The 23,938-nt window shown below is 50.0% G+C and overlaps 1 protein-coding gene across 1 annotated transcript in view; it reads right to left on the reverse strand.

The window, feature by feature from the left end:
* Nucleotides 1-1,288: 1,288 nt before the first annotated feature.
* The window catches only part of LAMA1 (laminin subunit alpha 1), a 179,446-nt gene continuing 156,796 nt past the window's right edge, over nucleotides 1,289-23,938 (reverse strand). The window contains exons 52-63 of the mRNA XM_051851430.2: nucleotides 22,519-22,633; nucleotides 21,827-21,997; nucleotides 19,286-19,437; nucleotides 17,970-18,155; nucleotides 16,855-16,990; nucleotides 14,155-14,267; nucleotides 11,639-11,828; nucleotides 10,934-11,092; nucleotides 10,251-10,404; nucleotides 8,682-8,815; nucleotides 5,055-5,277; nucleotides 1,289-1,777 (exon numbers count right to left, since the gene is read on the reverse strand). Of these exons, the coding sequence (XP_051707390.2) occupies nucleotides 1,617-1,777; nucleotides 5,055-5,277; nucleotides 8,682-8,815; nucleotides 10,251-10,404; nucleotides 10,934-11,092; nucleotides 11,639-11,828; nucleotides 14,155-14,267; nucleotides 16,855-16,990; nucleotides 17,970-18,155; nucleotides 19,286-19,437; nucleotides 21,827-21,997; nucleotides 22,519-22,633 (1,894 nt within the window). The 3' untranslated portion in view covers nucleotides 1,289-1,616. The remainder of the gene's footprint in view (nucleotides 1,778-5,054; nucleotides 5,278-8,681; nucleotides 8,816-10,250; nucleotides 10,405-10,933; nucleotides 11,093-11,638; nucleotides 11,829-14,154; nucleotides 14,268-16,854; nucleotides 16,991-17,969; nucleotides 18,156-19,285; nucleotides 19,438-21,826; nucleotides 21,998-22,518; nucleotides 22,634-23,938) is intronic.

Consider the following 23,938-nt stretch of genomic DNA (forward strand, 5'->3'; position numbering starts at 1 on the left):
CTTCCCAGCATGCAGGACCTAGAGCCAAATCCACTTCTTTCCTTTATAAATGACCCAGTCTTGGTATTATGGTAAAACAATAAAAAATAGATTTCCTCTCCTGTTAAGGGAATCACTATTCTGACTGCTCCAACCTCCCTTCTGAGCCATAGGATCCTTCACTGCCCAAGCTACCATGTCCCAGGGACTCCCTGCATTCCTCACTAGTAACCCCATCCCTACCATTGCCCTGGAGAGCAGCCACCACTCCATTCATCTTGCTCAGCCCGCTGACTCAGACTCTACTGGCCAGGGAGTTCATGGCTTCATCAGAGTGCCCCAATGGAAAACCCTGACGCTTTGCGGACGCACCATGTCTGGTCTCCTTTCTTCCTGCTTGACTTTTCTGAGATCTCCAGGATCAAGCCCCACCCTGCTCTCTATCCCTTACATCAGCCCTGCCTTGAACTGGGCAGTTTGCATCCATGTGTCTTGCTCCCATACCTTCCCCTTCTCCATCCAAAACACAGCTGTTAACCTTTGTTAACTGGGCTGGGTCATGCTTTGTCTGTCATGCTGCAGATTAGCCCATGATTATACTTTTCTAAGGTAAAAACACACGTGCCTCCTTGTATATCGAGTCAAGGTTCCAGAAACCTTGACTGCAAGACACTGCGGAGAGGTCAGGACCACAGTGGCCTGCCTTGTTGCTCAGACTGGAATCTGTCACATGGACACTGACTTGATCCTCTTCCGTACTGGGAGAGTAGGCCACGATGAAGAGTTAGAGAAATAAAATCACTTTTCTAAAGCATATGGGACAGCAGCCATGACCCCAGTGCAGAACTAAAATACATTTGGTGGAGACAAAGGAACTTTGGAATCTGGGCATGCGGCCGTGCGGTCCATTAAAGGGGCACACCTGCATAGCTTCATGTTTCCTTCTTTGCAAGTTACTCACGCGCGTTGTTCCAGAAAATGTAGCTGATCAAGGCACAGTGTCTGATCCCAAGGAGTGAAAATGAAACTGACAATAAAGGAAGTACTAATTGTTCTGAAGTCGCTTTTGTTCCTTGTCCTGCAAAAGATGCTGTATAAGGTCCTGATAGAACAAGGACATCTGACTAAAAAGAAGCTCCGCCTCCTCTCTCTGCCCCCTTTTCCTACTGTGACCTCCTTAAAGGCGGTTGTGGCAAGCAGTTGGCGCCCTCTGCTGGAAGTAACCAGGGACACGGCTTGTCAGTTGTACAAATCCCAGCTTAAGGTATTTATTTGTAATAAATGAAAGAATGCATACTCTGCTCTAATCTATTATAGTCTGTTAGTGATATTTTATTTTTTTTTAAAGCTCAAAAATGCAAAACATAAAATACTGTCAGGTTATCAACAGGACATTTAAAAATGCTTACAAAGATTAAGACAAAAACTTTACAAAAAAGAGCCAAGGAATTCATTTTACATTTTAGACCATTTAATAGAGGTATTTGTTGTATACGTGGTTTCATTTTAACATCCACACATTTCTCCCTGGAAACAACCTGAGTTGGCAAGGAAATGTGAACTGATGAGATTTTCATTCACAAATAAATTTCCCAAGACATCAGCAATGATTCCGACTGAGGGTTTCTGCCAGCAGTTCAGGGCTCGGTCCCGGGACAGGAATGAGGGAAGACGCCTTGAAGATCGAATGCTCTGCTGAAGTCGAGGGACTGCACCTGCGCGCCCTTACTCAGCCAGAGCCTCCTCAAACAGCCCCGGAACGAGGTCTGGCTGCTCAGGCAGTTTTGCTTGACATCAGCTGTTCAGGAAACAGAAGACAGAGACAAGACTGGCTTAACTTTATTGAGATGAGCTGGGGGGCACAACAGAACCGAATGATTCTCAAGTGGACTCCACCAGAATCGGGAAGCTATTTTGCCACATGTGTGGCTTCCGTGACTAGAGTTCATAGAACACTTTGACTATGTAATAATTTCAAGGCACAATGGTGACTTTAAAGACACACAATCGATGTTTATGTTTTTAACAATTCTTTGGAACACTCACAATGCATAATTCTAATCCAAAAGCATGTGAGGAGATAAATCAAGTTTTTCCCCTAAAATGATCCCCATCTCTGAGAATCAGCTACGATGACTGATCTCAGGAAAGTTATTCCACTTACTTTGTTTCAGATCCAGTGTTCTCCCTGTCTTACTGCATGAAGTGTGTGTGTGTGTGTGTGTGTGTGTGTGGATACGCGACTTAGACTGTTCCAGTGGTTCACCCCCGAAATGGCTGCCATGGCCAGTGCACTGCACTGATCCAAAGCCAGGAGCTGTGGGGAGCAATCCGGACTAGACTAAGTTGCTCGAATTAGGACTTATTCTATGCATCTGCTCTCCCACAATATGGCGCTGGGAGAGAAGTAAACAGCTTCCGCACAGCTGCCTCCAGTTCAACCAATTAACTGTAGGACTTGCTCCTGATTGGAGAGCAGCGTACTCAGCCGAGTTGGGATTGGCGGAGGAGGACTATAAAGGAGGAGAGAGACGGCATGCACCAGGAACATCTATGGGGAACATCTAAGCGAACCCGTGCAGCCCCCGAGAAAGCCGGCCGGTGGTGTGCCGCTCCCCTGCGGAAGTGGGGAATGTGGCCAGGGGGAACTGCCCTTCCACGGAGGTGGAAGGGATAGTAGCCAACCCGGGAAGAACCAGCAGCAAACCCGGGGAGGGCCGAGCAGACGAAAGAACAGCGCAGGGTCCTGTGTCGTTCCTCCACGAAGAGGGGGAGCGACATAATGGTGCCGTGACTCGGATATGAAGCCTAGGCAGGGCTTAGTGTTGCTCCTCCACGAAGAGGGGGAGCGACATAATGGTGCCGTGACTCGGATAGGAAACCTGACTCGGATAGAAAACACAGGACGGATAGGAAACCTAGCTCGGATAGGAAACTTAGGACGGATATGAAACTTAGGAGGGAAGAAACGGGAAGAACTGGGAAAATACTGGAGAGAGAGACTAGCAAACAGCCTAGGGAAAAGCCGGACGAAAAGGGTGCCGGAAGAAGCTATTGAAAGCCTAGGCATAGACTCGGATACGGACTACGGGGGGAAGCTGGGAGAAATCTCTAAGGTCGAAAGCGAAAGTGAAAGCTAGAACAAACAGACTCGGACGCGGACTGTGGGGAGAGGCCAGGAGAAATGAGGGAGGAATATCGTTGGAGGAAAGCTTGGGGAAACATACCGGGTAGAGAAAAATGTTAGGGAAATTGAAGCCGCGGGGGGCAGGCCGAGGCGGAAACGAAAGCCACTTTGGGGTTCTCAAGTTAGCCCGGGAATAGGGGGCGAAAAGTTAAAACCAGAAGCTGAGACGCAAGCCAGATTGGGATCCGTCTGATTAGCCCGGGGAGCAAAGGACGGGAAGCCAAATCGTGGGGCGGAGACGTACGCTGGGTTGAATTCGCCAGGCTAGCCCGGGGAACTTAGATTGAATCCTAGTGGCGGACACGTGAGCTACGCTGTGTTACTCGCGGAAGCCGCCGCGTGCAGAGAGAGCACGGGGCGTGAATAGATAGGGAACGCTGGCGTAGGCCGTGGTTCAGACGCGAAAGGGTTAAGCGTGGAGGCCGCGGAGCGCGCCAAGCCGAGCCGCGCAAAGCCGGGAAGTTGCGCAGATGAGAGAGGCGTGGGGGCTGAAGCGGCGCAGAGCCGGGAACCCGCCGGCGGGGCGAGGTGCCGGAAAGCCGCAGGGATAAGAGAAACAGAAGTTTGGAAGTGAAGTAAAAGAGAAATGGGAATGCTGGAAGATAGAAGTGAAATGGGAGAGGTAGGAATGCCCGGAGATAGAGAAATAGAGAAAAATAAGGCCTCCCCTCAACATGCCAATTAGAAGGCTTGGATTCGGTCTGCCCGATTAGTGAGGCGATGAGCACCTGGGCGGCTAGCCGCAGGTCACCGAAGATAGGCACAAACCAACACTAATAAGTCTCCCCCACAATACGGCAATGAGAAGGCTTGGATTCGGTTTGCCTGATAGGTTTTGTAAACACCTGCAGGCAGTTCTAGCAGAGCAGAGCATGCGCTGCAGGGCACCGAACACAGGCACGCATCAGCGCCTAAAAACCTCCTCACAATGGCGAAGAGAGGACCCGGATTCGGTTTTCCTGATTGATAGGACTTGTAAGAGCCTGTGGCAACTCTAGCAAGTACAGCAGAGTGTGTGCTGCGGGACACCGAAGACAGGCGCGTATCAACGCCAAAAAATAAAAAGAAAGGGGGATCTGTGGGGAGCAATCCGGACTAGACTAAGTTGCTCGAATTAGGACTTATTCTATGCATCTGCTCTCCCACAATATGGCGCTGGGAGAGAAGTAAACAGCTTCCGCACAGCTGCCTCCAGTTCAACCAATTAACTGTAGGACTTGCTCCTGATTGGAGAGCAGCGTACTCAGCCGAGTTGGGATTGGCGGAGGAGGACTATAAAGGAGGAGAGAGACGGCATGCACCAGGAACATCTATGGGGAACATCTAAGCGAACCCGTGCAGCCCCCGAGAAAGCCGGCCGGTGGTGTGCCGCTCCCCTGCGGAAGTGGGGAATGTGGCCAGGGGGAACTGCCCTTCCACGGAGGTGGAAGGGATAGTAGCCAACCCGGGAAGAACCAGCAGCAAACCCGGGGAGGGCCGAGCAGACGAAAGAACAGCGCAGGGTCCTGTGTCGTTCCTCCACGAAGAGGGGGAGCGACAAGGAGCCAGGCACTTCCTCCTGGTCTCCCATGCGGGTGCAGGGCCCAAGCACGTGGGCCATCCTCCACTGCATTCCCTGGCCACAGCAGAGAGCTGGACTGGAAGAGGTGCATCCGGGACAGAACCAGCGCCTCGACTGGGACTAGAACACGGTGTGCCGGTGCCACAGGCAGAGGATTAGCCTAGTGAGCCACGGTAGCAGCCCTGAAATAGCCTTTCTAAAATGGTAAAGGATCTGTCATCCAGCCCATAGCTTTCTCAATACCTAGTCTACAGCCACGTGAACTAACACTTCCCCCCTGACGGTGGCCGTCTTCAATGCGGTGAGCAGGCAAGGGCGCACACGTACCTGGATAGCCCCCCACGTAAATGGGGTTGTTGGTGTCGGCCGAGGTGGACTGGGTGTGTGGACTCTGAGCAGCAACTGTGTTCCCGTCCACAGTGAGCGCGAGGCGGTGCTTGCTCTTGTTGGCTTGTAGGGTGTGCCACTTTCCATCACACAGAGTGCTGCCAGCTCTGGGCTCGTAGGCGGCTGTAATCCTCCCGGCGCCATTGTTCACATGGAACAGGAGCTGAGCAAAGCAAAGATCCACAATTAAGGAACACAGTCCATTTGCGTAATGCTCTTAGACTGGGGAAAATCGCAGCACTCTGTTAAGGAGGGCTCACTATGAAAAACAACCAAAAAAAAATGATTTTCACAAACAGACTCTTAGAGGATTCAGATGCTATCGTAGTCCTCAAGTTTCAGGAGGGCACAGGGTCACTTCCATGGCAACGGGCCTGAGCCACACTGCATCCTCGAACCAGTGCCTGATTTTCAGGACTTTGCGGGAGTTAATAGGCCTCCTGAGGGTGTCAGTTGCTACCAGCCGACAGCTCCTAGGCAGGAACATCTACCTACTCCTTTCTTACAGGCTGTAGATGCTCTGCCGTGGCAAGTAGCAACAGAATCGAAAGCTTTGCCCCAGATGGGAGGTATTTTGACCTGAGTAGGGTCTCCGAAATTCACATGCTGAAGTCCTGACCCCAGGACCAAAGAACATGACTAAATTTGGAGCCTTTTTTTTTTTTAATGATGTATTTACTTATTTGAAAGGCAGAATGACACACACAGAAAGACAGAGACAGCGACAGAGTGAGAGTGAAAGTGACAGAGACCTTCCGTCTGCCGGTTAACTCCCCAAATGCTCCCAACAGCTGGGGCTGAGGCAGGCTGAAATCAGCAGCCAGGAACTCCGCTGGGGTCTCCCATGTGGTTGGCAGGGGCCCCAGTACTTGAGCTATCTTCCCTCCTTCCCAGGCGCATTAGCAGGGAGCTGGATCAGGAGTGGAGTAGGTGGGACTTGAACCTGTGCTCAGATACAGGATGCAGGTAGCCCAAGTTGGGGCTTCAGTCACTGTGCCACAGCGCCCACCCCTGGGATTTTTAAATGCCAAGATCTTTAAAGCCCTGAAATGAGTTCACCAAGGCTGGCCCTAATGCAATCTCAGTGTCCTTATAGGAAGAGGTGATGAGGACACAGACACACAGGAAAGATCGTGGAAAGACACAGAGAAGACAACCATCTGTGAGCCCAAGGAGAGGCTGCAGGGGAAACGGCTCTGCCCACACCCTGACCGTGCTCTCCAGCACTGTGGGAAAATCAGTGTCTGCTGCTTAACCCATCCAGTCTGTGTGGCAGCCCAAGCAGACTAAGACACAAGGGCAGAAGTTCAAGTGCACTCCCGTGACATTCTTATGCTTCATATGAACTCTTCAATGTTATTTCAAGGTAGATTGTGACAAATCGAAGATGTAATATTACAATCCCTTGGGAAACCACTAAACAAAGTCTGAAAAGAACAAAAATAGGGGGCTAGCACTGTGGCATAGCGGGTAAAGTCATCGCCTGCAGTGCCAGCATCCCATATGGGCACTGGTTCGAGTCCTGGCTGCTCCACTTCCGATCCAGCTCTCTGCTATGGCCTGGGAAAGCAATGGAAGAGGGCCCAAGTCTTTGGACCCCTGCACCTGTGTGGGAGACCTGGAAGAAGTTCCTGGCTCCTGGCTTCAGATCAGCCCAGCTCTAGCCATTGCAGCCATCTAGGAAGTGAAACAGAGGATGGAAGACCTCTCTCTCTCTCTCTTTCTCTGTCTCTCTCTGTCTCTGCTTCTTTGTAACTCTGCCTTTCAAATAAATAAATAAATCTTTAAAAAAAAAGAGCAAAAATATAATAAGGCAGTGATAGAGACAAAATATACAATGTACTAGAAGTTATTTTTTTGCAGTTATTATTTTTCTGATAACATGTTTGTAGATGCCACACAGAAATATATGAAGAGATGCAAAGTTTTTCAAAATTCTTTGGAAGTAGAGACCAGGGGGGAAAGTTGGGCAAAAGCCAGAGCCCAAAGCAGCAGCAATGTGACACAGAGGAGGAGAAGCAGGTCAGACAGGACGATCTTGGATCCTCTCCACCCCTCGACATCCTGCGGGTCCAAAGCTTGGCGGTGAGTAAGTAGTGAAATTCTAGAAACGGAATTAAGTAGGAGAGTGTAGAGCATAGAGACTGTTCTGTGCTTTGCAGGAGGCAGCTGCCCTGGCAAATTCAAGCACTTTAGTCCTACAAAAACACAGGTCCACTATGGTGCAGCAGAAACAGTGTCAGGTAGAGAGCAGAACCGAGAGGCTACCATCGCTGCTGATTTCCAGGGGCCTGGCTGTGGCATGGCAGAGATTCAAGTCCTCAAACGCACCCAGGAGAGAGTGGGGCAGGGGCTGAAGATGAACAGGCAGCAGTGCCCCTGACACCCGGCATAGGAAGCCTGAGCTACAAGGGCTGTTGGCCAAACCCTCCAGGAGCAGTCCCCAGGCAGTGGCGACACTGAATCCCCAGACCACCCACCCAGTCCAGCCAGCCAGGGTGTACAGAGGGTCAGGAGGGTGAGCTACCCTCACCTGACACCAAGGGCAGAGCTGCAGAAAAGACACCAGTGACCAGGCTTCCCTTCGCCTGTGCCCAGATGGCCCCAGGAGGGGGAGAGGCAGGCAATGGGCAGCTGGAAGCAATTTTGAAGAAGGACGTTTCACATAAGAGGTGGAAGCACTGTAAGTTTATTTTATTCTCAAAATGCAGGGCAAGAGAAGCTCAGAGGCAAGAGCAGAATGCTATTGGGGAAAAAAAAAGCCACATTTTTTGGCATCAAAAATTAAGTAGGGTGTAGAACATTCATTTCTTGGAGTCACAGTGAGCAGTAAAAAGAAATGAGCTATCGATACACACAGCCTCCTGCAGGAGCCTCCAGGCAATCGGGCTGACTGTGGAAAGCCAGTCTCGAGAGGACACTTACTGCATGAATTTGTATAACACTCGTGAAATAACAGCTAGAGCCATGGGGGCTGGGAGGGGAGGTGGGCGGTCATGGGGGTGGCAGTAAAGGGGTCACTCCAGGAAGCCTTGTGATAATAGTACAAGTAGGTGTCTTGGTTGTGGTGTGCTTATCATACTTCTCACAAGCCACATGTGATGAGATTGTATAAACCTACACACACACACACACACACACACACAATTGTGCAAGCTCTCGATTGTGCTAAATGCCCAGGGCATGAAGTTGCTGCTGTTCTATGTACAATGTTGTGCGTGACGGCATTTCTGGGAAGCCTGGCTCCAGGGTGCACGGGGACTTCCCTGTACGTTTCACGCAACAACGTCCTACTCAGCTAGGATTGCTTCCTAATAATAAGTTAAAAACTCAGTAGAAAGGACAGGGCATCAGGTGGGCAGCCAATGCCCAGGTGGTTCAGGAAAGGAAAGCTCTTTGTGTTGTCCATACAATTATGCTCTAAGTTTAACTTCAAATACGTAAAAGAAGGCATTTTTAAATCATCTTTTAAATGTGTGGCTATGTGGATGTGGCTGTGTCTACTGTTTCTCATCTGCTCTGTCTCTCACATGGAAACAGGGGACCCCGGAGAGATGAAGCACCCACCTTGCCATTTACAATCTCCAGGCCGATGGCGTCCACTTTGGCACTGCTGATCCCCAGGAGGACGCCATTCTCTGAGGAGGTACGGAACTCCAGTGTGATGTTTAAATCCGATCGGACTCTGTAGCCTTCCTTAACTGAAAAACACAGGACGATCCAGAGTCATTGGTGAGCTCTGGCGGGCCCAGGCCAGCGCAGGTGCAGAGAGGTGCAGGCCTGGGCTGCCTGTGCATTTGGGCTCCACGCTGTGATGTTGAGCACCTGCCTGCAGCTCTTCCTGGACCCAGCTCCACCCTGACGATCATTACCGCAGGGAATGTGCAGCCATCATCTGTCGCTGTGGGACACTTGGCGTCCCGTACTCCGTGGACCTGGCCATCACATAGCGGCTGTTCCCATACTGCTCAGATTCAATCCCAGTGATCCTCTCATCATCCAGGGATGGTCTACTTGTTCCAGTACCTATGTTCTGGGCATCCTATCATTTACTGAGGGCATCAGAGTCCACACCAGAATTTTTTTAAAATGAGGATTGGATTGACTGATTTTTTTTATTCATGTGATGCATAAACTCTCATATTTATATGTTTGAGAATGGGGGGAGGAGGAGGAAGAGGAGAAGGTTGAGAGAGAGAGAGAGAGAGAGAGAGAAGGCTCCTACCCTTTGGTTTACTCCCCCAAATGCCCACAATAGCTGAGCTGCGTGGGGCAGAAGTCAGGAAGCAGGGAATGAATCCGGGTCTCTCATGTGGGTGGTAGGGACCCAACCATCCATGCCATTACCTCTCAGCATGTGCATTAGTGGGAAGCAGGAATTGGGAGGGGCGCTAGAATAAGAACCGAGGCTTTCCATCCAATATGGGACATGGGCTTCATTAGGACGTCATTAGGTGCCTTAACTGTTAGGTCAAAGGCCTGCCCTTGGCCTTGACAGTCTATGCTGCTGATCATTACCCCAAAGGTCATTGTTAACATGGATAGTGGGGACAGCATTGCTGAAAAGATGGAAGAAACCAGTGCCTCGTGTTTGGCCTGTCAGGAGTCACACCACTCCTGGTGGCTATCTGATTAGCACAAGAGGAAAGAAGGCTTTTTACATTAAAAGTCAAGGAGTCGGGGCCGGTGTTATGCACAGTGGGTTAAACCGCTGCCTGAGACTCTTGCATCCCATATGGATATCGGTTCTGGTCCTGGCTGCACCACTTCTGATCCAGGTCCCACTAATGCACCTGGGAAAGCAGCAGAAGATGGCCCAAGTACTGGGACCCCTGCAACCCATGGGAGACCCCAGTGAAGCTCCTGGCTCCTGGCTTCGGCCTTGCCCAGATATGGCTGTTTTGGCCATCTATGGAGTGAACCAGGGGATGGAAGATCTCTCTGTTGGTCTCTCTTCCTTTGTCTCTGTAACTGTGCCTTTCAAATAACTAAATAAATGAAATCCTTAACAAAAAGAGTCAAGGAGTTAAACTGAAGCCATGACCAGTGGGCCCTGCTTATATTTCTTGGAGCTGAATTATCTTAAGAGTGTAGGTTAATCTCAAGGCTGTCTTTCCAGATTGTCCAGATACATACCAAGAGCTGCATATCCACTTCCTTCAAAGAAAGTTCCTTCCTGGGCCACAGCATAGCACCTGTTTACTGCAAAGGCAGACACTGGGCTGTCCTTGTCCAGCTGTTTGCTGTTGACTGTCACCTCCCCGATGCAGGCAGGGATGCTGTGGGTGATCTAAACCAGATGACACGTGAGAGCGGTCAGGGCTGATTATCACAAGAGGCTGGCAGGTACAGATTTTCCCTATCCTTCATCAAATTTGTCTCCATGCATTAAGATGCTTTCTGGTTTCTATAATTTGTCACAACAGTTCGTAGGCACATTGAACTCTGAGCCAGTCTTTTTTTCTGAAAATAATACAGCAAAAGTGTTTTCCAGTATTTCAGTGAGACACTGTATAAATCAAGAATGCTGTATTTACCAATGTGCAGGCACAAATTTTCTGGACTTTGCTGAACTCTGCTGGGGCTCAGGGGCTGCAGAGGGGCACTGTTCATTACTAACAGCTGGAAGAGTTAGGCAGGTTCCCAGGGGAAGCCCCAACCCCCTTCAGTGGATGTGCCCTGACACATCTGTGTCTTGTACCTGAGCCCCAGGTGCACATGAGATAATGTGGCCAGAAACACATGGAGAACTACACTCCTCTGCAAAGCAAACACAGCCACAGCAGAGGCAAGGACCCTGTTTAGAGACTGCTGCTTACGTTTCCAATGTTCCTGGCCCGGTACTCGGAGGGAAGGCCTCCCAGGTACATCCTCCCTTCCACATCCAGCGTGGTCCCATCTCCCACCGTGGTCACCCCGGGTGACTCTTGGCCATCAACAGTCACGATACCTTTTCTTTTAATGTACTCTGTCTTGACCTGCGGCAAGACAAAAACATCCGTCACTTTTAAGGAATCAGAAAGTGTCAACATTACAGTTACGTTTGCAACACGCGCTCTTTACAGCTATAACAACCTGGATGAAACCCTGAAGGAGGGCTCAGATTTTCACAGAGTTGGTGAAGAAGAGAGATCGCACCTGACACAGGTCAGAAGTGGCCACGGGGCAAGCTCCCTATGGACCAGAAGGGTCCCAGAGCTCTGGTATTAGAAATTAGAGACCCGGATGGAACATTGGTCTTTTCACACCATGGGCTTGATTCACTTCCTGTCAAGTTGAGAGTATTTCTAGCACCTTCCATCCATTCTGCTAATGTTTGCTGAGTGCCTACCAGGTGCCAGGAACTGAGCAAGGCCCTAGGAGTATTTTGGGAAGCAGGGAAGAGCTCCCTCTGCCTCCAAGGAGATTGCATTGTCAGGGGGAGATGCCAGTCCCAAGGTAAGCCAGAGATCGAAGCGAATCACATTCCTTCAGGGCAGTGGAGTGAGCATCCAGGGCGGACGGGATAAAGCTCGAGACTGTACCGTGTGCCACTTGCCGTCGTTGAGCAGCGCCGGGTGAGAGACCTTGGTTCGGCCTTTACCGAGATCAAACATGAACTGGAGGCGGCCCTCGTGCAGCTGGAGCGTGGCATAGTCCACTTGGTTCTGGTGAGCCATGTAGTAAATCAGACCGCTGGACGCAAATGTCCGGATGCTCAGCTGGACCAAGAGCCTGGGCGAGAGCAAGACCTCATCACTCAAAGAACATGTCACCCTCCCAAGGGTAAAAGGAATCTCCCCAGGGGAACCCAGTAACCTTTCCAGCATTGACATTCAATACGCGGGAGACAGAAGCATCCTTCGTTCCTATGTGCATGTATCCATTTAATGAGCGGCTACTTCCCATCTCCGTCTGCCAGTTACTGTCCTGGGAGACGAGGAAGGAGCAGTACACAAAAAGGAGGAGGCCTTTCTCCTGGTGCTAACATCAGAAATACACCTAGAGGGATACAAAACTGGGCCGTGGAAGGGCTAACTCGTGGCCTCACTCAGCAGTGCACTCAGCATAAGCAACCCTGAAAAGATGAGCTTTCAGCCGAGCTCTGAGTGGCAGAAGGAACAAGCCCTCGCTGAGCTGCCTAGGAAATGCCTGCATTCTGTTTCAGAACCACACAGAGAATATTAACACGAGGGGCTTGACTATGGCGGGGAGTCAGGAACCTCCCCCACGGCTATGTGGGAGTAGAAGCCAGCGCAGGTGCAGCGAAACCGCCTGGGCACAGGATACTCTGCAATGTGGGGAGGCAGTGTGGGAAGGTGTTAGGGTCAGATGTCTCAGGGCACTCAAAGGACGGCTGGAGCGGGAAGTGACAGAGTAGAGAATAGGGGAAGAGGTGAGCTAGTAGGATGCATTGCAAATTGCGACTGTGCACTGGGAGGGATGCTAATGAAGAAGTCCAGGCTGTGACCGCTGTGAAGGGTGTTCCAGGAAGAAGGAAGAGGGGATCTTCGAGGTATTGGAGCCCTGGAAGTCAGGGGATGCATGGCTGCTGGATGCGCCAAGAGCAATGGCAGGGCTCTACAGAGACGGCAGTGAGCCAAGGTCTGAGGCCGGGTGACAAGGGCAAGGACCCCCGCTGATGGCAACAAAAGCAACAGGGCGGTGTCCCGTCGGAAGGTCTGAGCTTCTGATGAGGTTGGCAGGCTGGGAAGAGGAGCAATGAATGTGGAGTCTGGGGGAGTGTGGCTTGAAGTAGGTCTCCAGGCCTTGAGATCTTCATGGAAGGGTCCTGCGGGACAGGCAGGTGTGTGATGGCCAGAGGGACCCTGCAGATTGCAGTGGGCATGGCATGAGGAAGTAGGGGGCAGGGGCATAGTAGAAAAGTTTGGGTAGACAGCTACACCAGGTCCGTGAGTGTTCACTTGCTGTGGGGTCGGAAGTCCAGATGATGACAGATGCAGGGGTCTTAAAATCCGGGATCAAGTTGGATTTAGACAGACACCCACATGCTCTCCTGTGTGTCTGTCGTCACCCCTCAGTATCTGAGGAGGATTGCATCCAGGACTCCCTGCAATACCCAAATGTGTGCCTGCTCAAGTCCCTTGCATAAAATGATGTAGAATTTGCATAGAACCTATGCACGGTCTCCTGTATACTTTCAATCATTTCTGGATGACTTATAATGCTTAATGCAATGCCAGTGTTGTATAAATCACTGTTATACTATACAGTTTATGGATTCATGACAAGAAACATCTGTAGGTGTTCAGTATAGATGCCATTTAAAAAAAAATGCTTTCCAATCATGGCTGGATCCATGTGGAGATGGAGGGCTGGATGTACACATGGAGAGGTGGCAATGAGCCGCCATCAAGAGGGGAAAGACAAACTCCCGGCCCCCATGCAGCCATGCACTGAGTGTGTGATTTGCACCAGTGCTGTGCTCTGCTCCTGTCTCTCTGCCTTCTCCCGCAGCCCTGTGGCTGAAAGCCGTACATCCCATTCTTTTTTTTTTTTTTTTTAAGTAAAGACTGATATTTCCTTCCTTCCTTCCTTCCTTCCTTCCTTCCTTCCTTCCTTCCTTCCTTCCTTCCCTTCCTTCCCTTCCTTCCCTTCCTTCCCTTCCTTCCCTTCCTTCCCTTCCTTCCTTCCGACATGCAGAGTGGGCAGTGAGAGAGAGACACAGAGAGAAAGGTCTTCCTTTGCCGTTGGTTCACCCTCCAATGGCCGCCGTGGCCGGCGCACCGCGTGGATCTGATGGCAGGAGCCAGGTACTTCTCCTGGTCTCCCATGGGGTGCAGGGCCCAAGCACTTGGGCCATCCTCCACTGCACTCCCGGGCCACAGCAGAGAGCTGGCCTGGAAGAGGGGCAACCGGGACAGAATCCGGCGCCCCAACCAGGACTAGAACCCAGTGTGCCGGCGCCGCAAAGCGGCGGATTAGCCTACTGAGCCACGGTGCCGGCCCGTACATCCCATTCTACAGTGAAATCTTCCTCCACTGGAAAAGACCCGCGACTGCAGCACGCCTCGCTCACGGACCCCGGAACTGCACCCACCTCTTTCTGACAGCCGACTGATCAAAAGGCAAGACGAAATGGCTGCTTTGTGAGAGGCCAAACTGGTGCGCATCGGCGACATACTCTGGAGGCGTGTCCGCCACGCACTGTCCCTGGAAGAGACGCACGGGGACACTCGGCTACCACTGCTAAGACCCCGCCGAAGCACACACACGTTCCTCCATGAAGCAGCATCTCAGCAAGCAGCACCGCACTCACTCGTGTTTGGTTTCAGTCCTGCACTCATCAGGCCCGTGTCTCCCTAAGAAGGCAGTGAGGGCCTCTTCCTTCCACCTGATCCCTCTCAAGCTCACTTGAGTTCCTATGGACACTTGAGTCCCTCCTACAATTTTTTTCATAGATTTCTGTATTTATTTGAAAGGTAGAGTCACAGAGATGGAGAGACAGAGACCTTAAACCAGCTGGTTCACTCCTTAAATGGCCTTAACAGCTGGGGCTGGGCCAGGCCAAGGCCAGGAGCCTGGAACTCCCTCAGGGTCCCCCATGTAGACGGCAGGTGCACAAACACTTGAGCTGTCTTCTGCTGCTTTCCCAGGTGCACTAGCAGGGGGCTAGTTAGGAAGCAGAGCAGCCGGGACTTGAACTGGCACACATCTGGGATGCAGGAAGTGGCTTAACCTGCTGTACCACAATGCCTGCTTCCTATGAATTTTCACCAGGGGCAAAGTCCTTGCTGTCTCCCCTAGGTCCCTGCCAGGAACCCAGGCTCTGGGAATGGCCAGGAGGATTCCTGTGGCAAAGAGCAGCCGCAGCACAGGCACCAGAAAAGAGAAGCCCCCATGCGTGATGGGTCTCACAGGCCTCGGAGTCTGAGGTCTTTGTGTCCATATGGACCAGAGCAAGGTGCACACAGAGCAGCTGGGCTGGAGGGACCTCCAGAGCCTGGGAGTTCAGGGCAGATGCTGGGCCGCCTGCAGGCTGCTTAGCAATGATGCTTTGCACAGCGACCCTGGGTTAAGTGAGACGCCCAATTCTCAATTTTGTGGCTTGGGGCAAGGGGTGGCAGACAGCGGACAGACGTGACAAAGGAAACTGTCCTGAGCTCCGAGCTGGGCCCTGCTTAGAAGGCGCTGTTTCTGGATGCCAGTGCCATTATCTGCGTTATTGGCGTGCACACTTGTGGCAGAGCAAAAAGAGAAACCTGAGGGGAGGACAGGAAACAGAACCGCTGTTAAAAACATGTGGCCCACGCTGGCTGTTCCTAAAGGGATCTTTTGTTTGTAGGCAACAGTGACGTGTGCAATGGCAAACAAGCTGTCTCCGTGGATCCAGGCTATCGCTATCGGGGCCTGTGATCCTTGCATGCAGGGCCCTTTGTCTGCAGGTTTGCTCAGAGAACCACCCCCTGCTTTGCAGGGAGCATCAGCCAGTTTATGTTGCCTCTGCAGCTACTTTTAACTAGACATTTCGAGGTGGATGTCGTGGTGCCGCAGGTTAAGCAGCTGCTGAGTGAGCCTACATCCTGTATCAGAGTGCCACCTGGAGTCTGCTCCTCTGCTCCCAGCCTTCTGCTAACGCAGCCTAGGAAGCAGCAGGTGAAGGCTCAAGTGCTTGGACCCCTGCCACTCATGTGGGACAGAGTTCCTGGCTCCCGGCTTTGGCCTGGCCCAGGCTGGCTGTTGCAGGCATTTAGGGAGTGAAACAATAGATGGAAGATCTCTCTTCTTTGTCTTCCCCCACCCCACCACCACTCTGCCTCTCAAATAAATAAATCTTGTAGAAAAGCAAATACAAGTTTAACTTTCTCATACCAGAAGCAGGGCTCAGTCACCCCGACAGAGTTTCCAACACTGTCCCCACCTGAATGGCTCTAGGTGGCAGCCAGAGGTGAAAAGTCAGAGCCATTTCTCCTGCCTTGCTGGGGAGGCTCCTTTAAATGGGCCGTTCAGACTTCTGCCCCGGCATCTAAGGTGAGCACTGCGAGGTCACAGCCTGCCCTGGAACCCACGCCTGCTTACTTGCACCCACTAGTTCAAGCTACCCACAGTTAAACCTGTTTGAAGGATGCCCTGGACCCAACAAAGGCTTCGACCCAGGTGCCCACTTCCCCTTTCTCTCTGGGCACTCTCACTTCTGGGCACACTGTATCTCTCTCCCGCCATCTGCGGGTAGAGAAAAACCTTCAACTTTCCCACTGTGGTTGTTTCAATGAAGCCTTTCCTGCAACCCAAGTCCTGATGGTGAGGCTGTCCAAGGAAGGGGCCCACACAGGTGGACAGCCTGCTGCTGCTCTTTGTGCGATGGCTGCTGCCAACAGCGGCTCCCAGCTCTGCCATGAAACATATCCTGGCCCTGTGCTTTTGACCATGGGAGGATGACCCCCTTGAACCACTTTTGCAGGCTTCTATGAAAACTGGCTTCTGGATGTTCTGCCAGCAAAAGCATGGCTGTGAGGGCTGAGGGTGCGTGGGGGGAGGAGGTGGGAGTGTTCCTCCCTCTTCTCCAGCACCCAGTGACCCCCCTGTGGTTCTGTTTGCCCCCAGGAGGCTGCTCTGCTCCATCTCTTCTCCCTCAGGCCACCCCGGCTCCTGGGCACTGCTGACAGCTCCCCCTCTTTGTTTCCTGGCTCTGGTTTCAGCTCCCACCGCCTCTACGACTACTTCCCATTTCAGTCTCTTCAGGCGTGAATTCTCTTTCTGCCCAGGCCTGACCGATATCATTGAAGAAAGTCACTCTTACTGGACTAAATAAAGGCAGGGACTCTGGCAAGAGCTCGCTGTCCCCTCCATGAAGAGTCAGCAGAGGGCTTTCTGACAGCAAGCAGGTGTCCAAGTCCACTTGTTCGTAGCCAACCGCACCAGTGAAATCCAAAAGTCTAGATACAAACAAGAAAATGTTTTCAAAATTAAAGTAGTATAAACCAATACTAGAACCCATGTGGTGGGATTACTGTACAGTTAAAATCCATCAAAATTACATTTCTCTCATCATCATTATTCGTCATTAATATATTTCTCTGATATCTTCACTGATTTCTTATTTAGGGGTCTCCCCTTCCCGGAGGTGCTGAGCTACCCTTTACACAATGGTGTGGCTTTTCTGTCCTGTGCCTGCACGGATCCCACAGGTACTTCCCCAGGACACAGCTGTGAACCACACAGAGAAAGTTTTACCCTAGCAGGTTCACAGCTTCAGGAGCATGACAATGCCTAATAATTAGTTAATGAATGAAGAGACAACTGGGTGAACCAATGTACTGTAAGATTCTACAACTGACTGAATCAGGGCTCTGATAGTGTCCTTGTGTTGAAACCCATTGCTATGCTTTATTCTAAGAGGTGACTTCACAGAGACAGACACCGTGACCATGAATGACCTGAGTCCTTGCTCGAGGTCACAAGGCAAGGGCAGTCAGGGCTGTAGCCTTGATGGAGCCTCCATCTCTTGATACTGAGAGCTTTTCAGTTTCTCCTGGGCAGACTGGCCCCACAGGGCAGAGCACAGCTTCTGTCCCATTAGCAGCTGACCAAGGCAGAGGTGGGGGAGGAGGCGCCTATACTCATTCTAAGGGGAACCTTAAGGAATCGGAAGCTCCTGGTAGCCCGGTTGCAAAGGCTCCTTCAAATCAGCTGCCAGAAATTTGCCAGAAATAGCCAGAAATTTGAAATCATGAAAATGTCTACATTTTAAAAATGCATGTCAAAAACATATTTCAAGCTTGGCTATTTATTTACGATGACTTGATCTATACGGAGGGAATTTTCATGAAAGAACAATGGGGCTCATTTTTTGTTCAGGGACTCGCAGACCCATTCAGAAAGTTCAGAAACAAACTGAGAGCACAGGTCACTTACTCCATGTCAAAGACCAGGTTCCTGATGCAGCCGTGGAATGAGCTCCTCACTTTGAGCACCGCTGCCCCCTCGGCCTCTGGAGCGCCCCCTATGTACAGGTTGGACAGATTCATTGTCCTGCTTTCTGCTAAGGGGCCCAACTTCATTTCTACAGGATGGGCCTCATCCAGTTGGACAGTGATGATTCTAAAAGATCAAAAAAGGCCATATGAGCTTTTCAACATCATGAAACAATAACTCCATTTTTATACCTAGTTCCACCAAATTCTTACTGAATAATGACAGTTTCTGGAAGATACATTTTATTTTTTTATTTTTTCTATTTGACAGATAGAGTTAGAGAGAGAGAGAGACAGAGGGAAAGGTCTTCCTTCCATTGGTTCACCCCCAAGTGGCCGCTATGGCCAGAACTGCGCCGATCCGAAGCCAGGAGCCAGGTGCCTCCCCCTGGTCTCCCATGTGGGTGCAGTGACACAAGCACTTGGGCCATCCTCCTCTGCCTTCCCCAGGCCACAGCAGAGAGCTGGACTGGAAGAGGAGCAACCAGGACTAGAACCCGGCGCCCATATGGGATGCTGGCGCCGCAGGCGGAGGATTAGCCAAGTGAGCCACGGTATGGCGCCAGCTCCAGAAGATAAATGTTAACATGACATTGTACACAAATGAACAGCTGGGATCTCACTCACAGAGATCTTTTTGCCAGAGTGTCTTGGCTTTCCATGCCTGAAATACTCTCATGGGCTTTTCAGCCAGATCCGAGTGCCTTTAGGGCTGATTCTGAGGCCAGAGTGCTATTTAGGACATCTGCCATTCTATGAGTCTGCTGAGTATCTCACTTCCCATGTTGGATCACTCTCCCCTTTACCGATGATGAAAACGTTCAGTGTACTTTTGAAATATTTGGTCTAAGGTTTGGGAAACATATAATCAGGAATGTTGATATAACACTACTCACTATTTTACTATTTGGTATTAATAAAATACAGTTTGTTACTATTATCACACTATTTATCACAGAATTAATCTTTTGTAAAGATAATTTATATTAGGCCCTGGAAAAGGGCACGATTAAAGTTGTTCAATTATAAAAATTCCTCAAAGATCTTATTGCGAACAGATGAAATGGATTCCCAAGAAGAAATTCTAGCAAGGTTCTGGAATTATTTTGAAACAACAGAGACTCTGAATGCTCGCCGATACACAGCAATTATCCCGATCATTCAGCAGCACAGGGTTTCCTAAGGGTGTTCCTCCTGGGGAACTCTCATGAGGCCAGCGAACTTCTCGGCACCAATGCCTCGCCCTGCACACAGTACCTGCGATTCCTGACCAAGGAGATGGAATGGTCTTGTCCGTCGCTGTAGGTGCCCGTGGGAGCGTGCAGGAGCGCTTTTCTCAGGCTGGTTCCGTCCCCAGAATTGACGTGCACTTCCACATGGCCATCAACCAGCATGATGGCAAAGAATGGCTGGGAAGGTGGCATACAGAAGTTCCCATACAAAATGTGTTACTACTTGATTTAAAAGTTATTGTCTTTTAAAAGTTGTCATCTTAATGTGGGAATATTGCCATCAATTAAGCAACCTGAAGAATACCATCATGTAATGCAACTATTTTATGATTTCTACAGTATTTTCTAATATCTGTTCATAAAAGTTATGTTCTGCATATGCTATTATCACTAAACATATCACAAATTTCCATTTTCACTTTGCCTTCCTATTTATTATGTATTACCCCAATGTACCAACAACTTGATATATTGTCATTTGTCTTTCATTAATGAAATTTTAACTAGTTTCTAATTCTTATTATCACATATATAATTATTGAAATCTATTTTTTTCCTGTGAAATGTTTTTTTTTGTTGTTGTTGTTGACAGGCAGAGTGGACAGTGAGAGAGAGAGAGAGACAGAGAGAAAGGTCTTCCTTTGCCGTTGGTTTACCCTCCAATGGCCGCCGCGGCCGGCGCGCTGCGGCCGGCGTACCGCGCTGATCCGATGGCAGGAGCCAGGTGCTTCCTCCTGGTCTCCCATGGGGTGCAGGGCCCAAGCACTTGGGCCATCCTCCACTGCACTCCCTGGCCACAGCAGAGAGCTGGCCTGGAAGAGGGGCAACCGGGACAGAATCTGGCGCCCCGACCAGGACTAGAACCCGGTGTGCCGGCGCTGCAAGGCGGAGGATTAGCCTAGTGAGCCACGGTGCTGGCAATGAAATGGTTTTTAACATTTCTAATGTGGGATTAAAGGGTTTGAAAATGTTTAAAGCTCTTAAAAATTTTTTTTTGCCACATTGAAAAGAGGCACAACAATGAATGACACCACCAGCAGAAATGGAAAGTGAGCGTTCCAGGGTAGCTTTGCCAGCAGTGAACGCTGCCATTCGCTTTTGCTGGCTTAGCAAGCAAACTTGGATTTTTCCAATAACCCTATTAAGAACAGTAGAGGCAAATAATTTGGCAGTTCCTCCAAAATTAAACATAGGATTACCATGTAGCCAGCTATTCCAGGCATAGGTATGTCTCCAAAGAAGTAAAAACAGGGACCTTCCACACATACCTGTTCACTAATGTTCATAGAAGCATTATTCAAATAGGTTAAAAAAAGACAGAAATAACCCAACGTCTGTCAAATAACTAACAGGCAAACAAAATTGTAGCATGAACACAGTGTGGAATTTTATTCAGTCACAAAAAGGAATGAAGTACGTGCTACAGTGTGGCTAACGCTCCGATATGTGTGCAGAAGACAGAAAAGATCACATATCATACTGATTCCATACACTAAGAAGCATCCATAGAGACAGAAAGCAGATTGGCAGCTGCCAGGACTAGGGACAGGCAGGTGGGGAGTAGATCCTTACTGGGCGTAGACTTTTAATTTGAGGGATGAAATATTTGGAAGTAGACAGAAAAAATAGCCTCACAATTTAGAGAATGCACTGAATCCATAATTTGCTGGAAAATAATAATTTCACTGGAAAATGGCTAATTTTATATGAATTTCACCTCCATGGGAAAAAAAAAAAAAGACCAGTGGACCCCACAGACTGAAAGTCATCATCAGCTCTTCACTGAGCGTCTCCTGATGTATCTGGGCTCTGCAGACCGGTGTCCCATTCTGCCTCTGACTTGGAAGGGCTGTGTGACCTTGAGCATGTTAACCTGGCTTTCTAGGGGAGCAGGATTCCCTGGCCGCCTGTCTGTGCTGATGCGACAGCTACATCTGTACAGCATCTGCCACAGCAGAGGGCCGTTCTCCACAATCTACTGCTGAATGGGCTCCGCTTCACCAAGACCATACAGGAGCAGTCTGAAGTCACTTCAAACCACAGGACACACGCTAATCCAGGCCACAGCGAAGGGAAGGTATCACTCACACTCTTGAAAGGGGTATAAATATGAGTAACTGTCACCCTGCTCTCCTCGCCTGCTGCTGGCCCTCTGGGCTTGTTGGACAGCCCACCTTGCTTTCAGCTCCTCGCCAATCAGATCACAGAGAAAGTCCTGACCTGATCCAAACTTAAGGGTTTGCACTTTTAGCCTTAGGATGAAGAGCAATGGCCATAGTATGCAGGAGAAAGCTCAGTTTATGCTTTCTCAATGAGTTGTAATTAGAGGTAGATGGCCAATAGCTTTCTTATCAGTAGCCGAGCAACAGAGATGGATTATGCAGCATAAGAAATCACTGATTCATAGGGAAAGATTTTCAGCAATAGTAACTTTCACTTAATAAAAACGCTTATCCATACACAAGCAGCTACAAGAATTATCTATGAGTCAGTAACTGTCCAATCAGCACTTCCCATTGTCACTTCTTTCCTGAGCTGGTGGCTCCAGGACACCACAGCTACTCACCACGTGCATCTGCAAGGGGCCCTGCTTCTGTGCCTCCTTGCCAAGGGCAGCCAGGATGATGCCGCTGCTGTTGGTGGTGGCGAACGTGACCAATAATTCCGATTCTGGCGACAAAGACTTGGGGGGCAGCTGAATGTAGCCGCCTCTCAAGAAGCTCACGCTGTGGATAGGCTGGTCACACAGGAAGTGAAAGTGCACGTGAAGTTCCCGTTGAAGGCTGGATCTCCCACCGCTGGGGTACAGCTCGCTTTCCCCATCATCTCTTTCCCATCCCCACCCCCCAGTAGTTTATATCCTGGCACATTATTATGTTATCAATCACTGAGCAATTTTTTTTTCTGACAGGCAGAATTAGAGAGACAGAGAGAAAGGTCTTCCTTCCATTGGTTCACCCCCAAAATGGCCGCTACGGCTGGCGCACTGTGCTGATATGAAGCCAGGAGCCAGGTGCTTCCTCCTGGTCTCCCATGGGGTGCAGAGCCCAAGCACTTGGGCCATCCTCCACTGCCTTCCCGGGCCACAGCAGAGAGCTGGCCTGGAAGAGGAGCAACCGGGACAGAATCCAGCGCCCCGACCGGGACTAGAACCGGGTGTGCCGGCGCCGCAGGCGGAGGATTAGCCAAGTGAGCCACGGCGCCGGCCAATTACTGAGCATTTTTAGAAACTCCAGTATTAATAACAACGCTTCCCACCTCTAGCACACAGCCTTTTCTCACTCCATAGGAATTTCTGAGCAAATCGAAGGTTGATCTGGATATTTCCAAGTTCTTGATGCAGCCCACATAGTTTTTGCTGGTGACGCCTTTTCTGTAGGGGAGGACATCGATTCAGACATTATAATTCTGTTTTTCGGAGAAGAAATTTAAATGGACCCACACATACAGAACACCTGTTTCTGTGAGTCACTCTGCAGAAGTATCCAGGCCTCCCTCTAAGAAGCACAGTGAGAACCAAAGCTACACAAATACAGCCCTATGCAGTCACCTACTGACATGGCAGCCATCTCAGTTGGTCTAAGTACACTCCATGGGTGAGGTCTGCACAACAGCAAAATCACCTAATCACACATCTCTCAGAACGTGTCCCTGCAGTTGGAGACACGTGACTGTGGTCTCCCTAGAGAAAGGGATCAGACTCAGTTTAGCTACTTAGATCGCCACCTAGGTAACCAAATATGTTTATTATTTTTTAGAGAACTCAGTGTCATTACAGTTTAAATACACTCATCACAACACAAGCCAATTATAACTATCTAGTCTCCATGTATTGCAGAACATTCACTTCTCTTGGAGGCAAGTGTGAGAGACTATCTTCCAAGGCCAGGTGGCCAGAGAAGCCACTCGCTGCTGTCCATACTGTATATTCATGAACTTTGTCCTAAAGGAATCATTACATTTTGAAGTATAGGATTACCCCAAATCCTTTACTTTAGCCTCCAAGTCAATAAATACAGTACAGGAACAGAGAGGGATTTTTTTCAACCAGAAGGTACCCCACAACTGGCTGGCATCAGGCTGTTAAGTGTGCAGGCTCTTGTTCCCCAAGTATGGAGACTACTTAGCATCTTCCACTCTTATGCATCTGCAAGTCACAGGAGAGCCGTGTAGAAAGATGGTCCTTCTCCATGTTGACCAATGAGCTTTGGTCTGTTAGGCAGCTACATGATCTAAGGTGTATTTAATCTTTCTGGATCTCTAATTCTTCCAGTGTAAATGAGAAGGCTGACCCTGGGGATGCCCAAAGTCCTTTCTCCTGGGACAGTCTGTGATTTGGACTTCTGTTCTATTTTCCAGAGTCTATACTGTGTACCATTCAGGCAAAGAGCACAGGAACCAAGACACAGCTGGAGGCTGCAGGAAAACCCCTGGTGCTCTGAGAGCAGGCCCTGGTGCTGGGATGGGGATTAGAAGACAGGCTTTCAATCCTGGCTGGCGTGGAGGTGACCCACTCTCCTGAGGTTTAAACATATTCATTTCCAAGACTGGGAGGGGGGTGCCTGCAGCTACAAACTATGTTCCTTGCAACTTTCATTGATTGCTGGCAAAGAGCAGAGGAGGCGGAGAGAGTGGATCTGGACGCTTCCCATAGTAGCTGGACTGGCTGTGCTTCTGT

Source organism: Oryctolagus cuniculus, chromosome 10 (genome assembly GCF_964237555.1).
Source record: "Oryctolagus cuniculus chromosome 10, mOryCun1.1, whole genome shotgun sequence".
Classification (NCBI taxonomy): Eukaryota; Metazoa; Chordata; class Mammalia; order Lagomorpha; family Leporidae; genus Oryctolagus; species Oryctolagus cuniculus.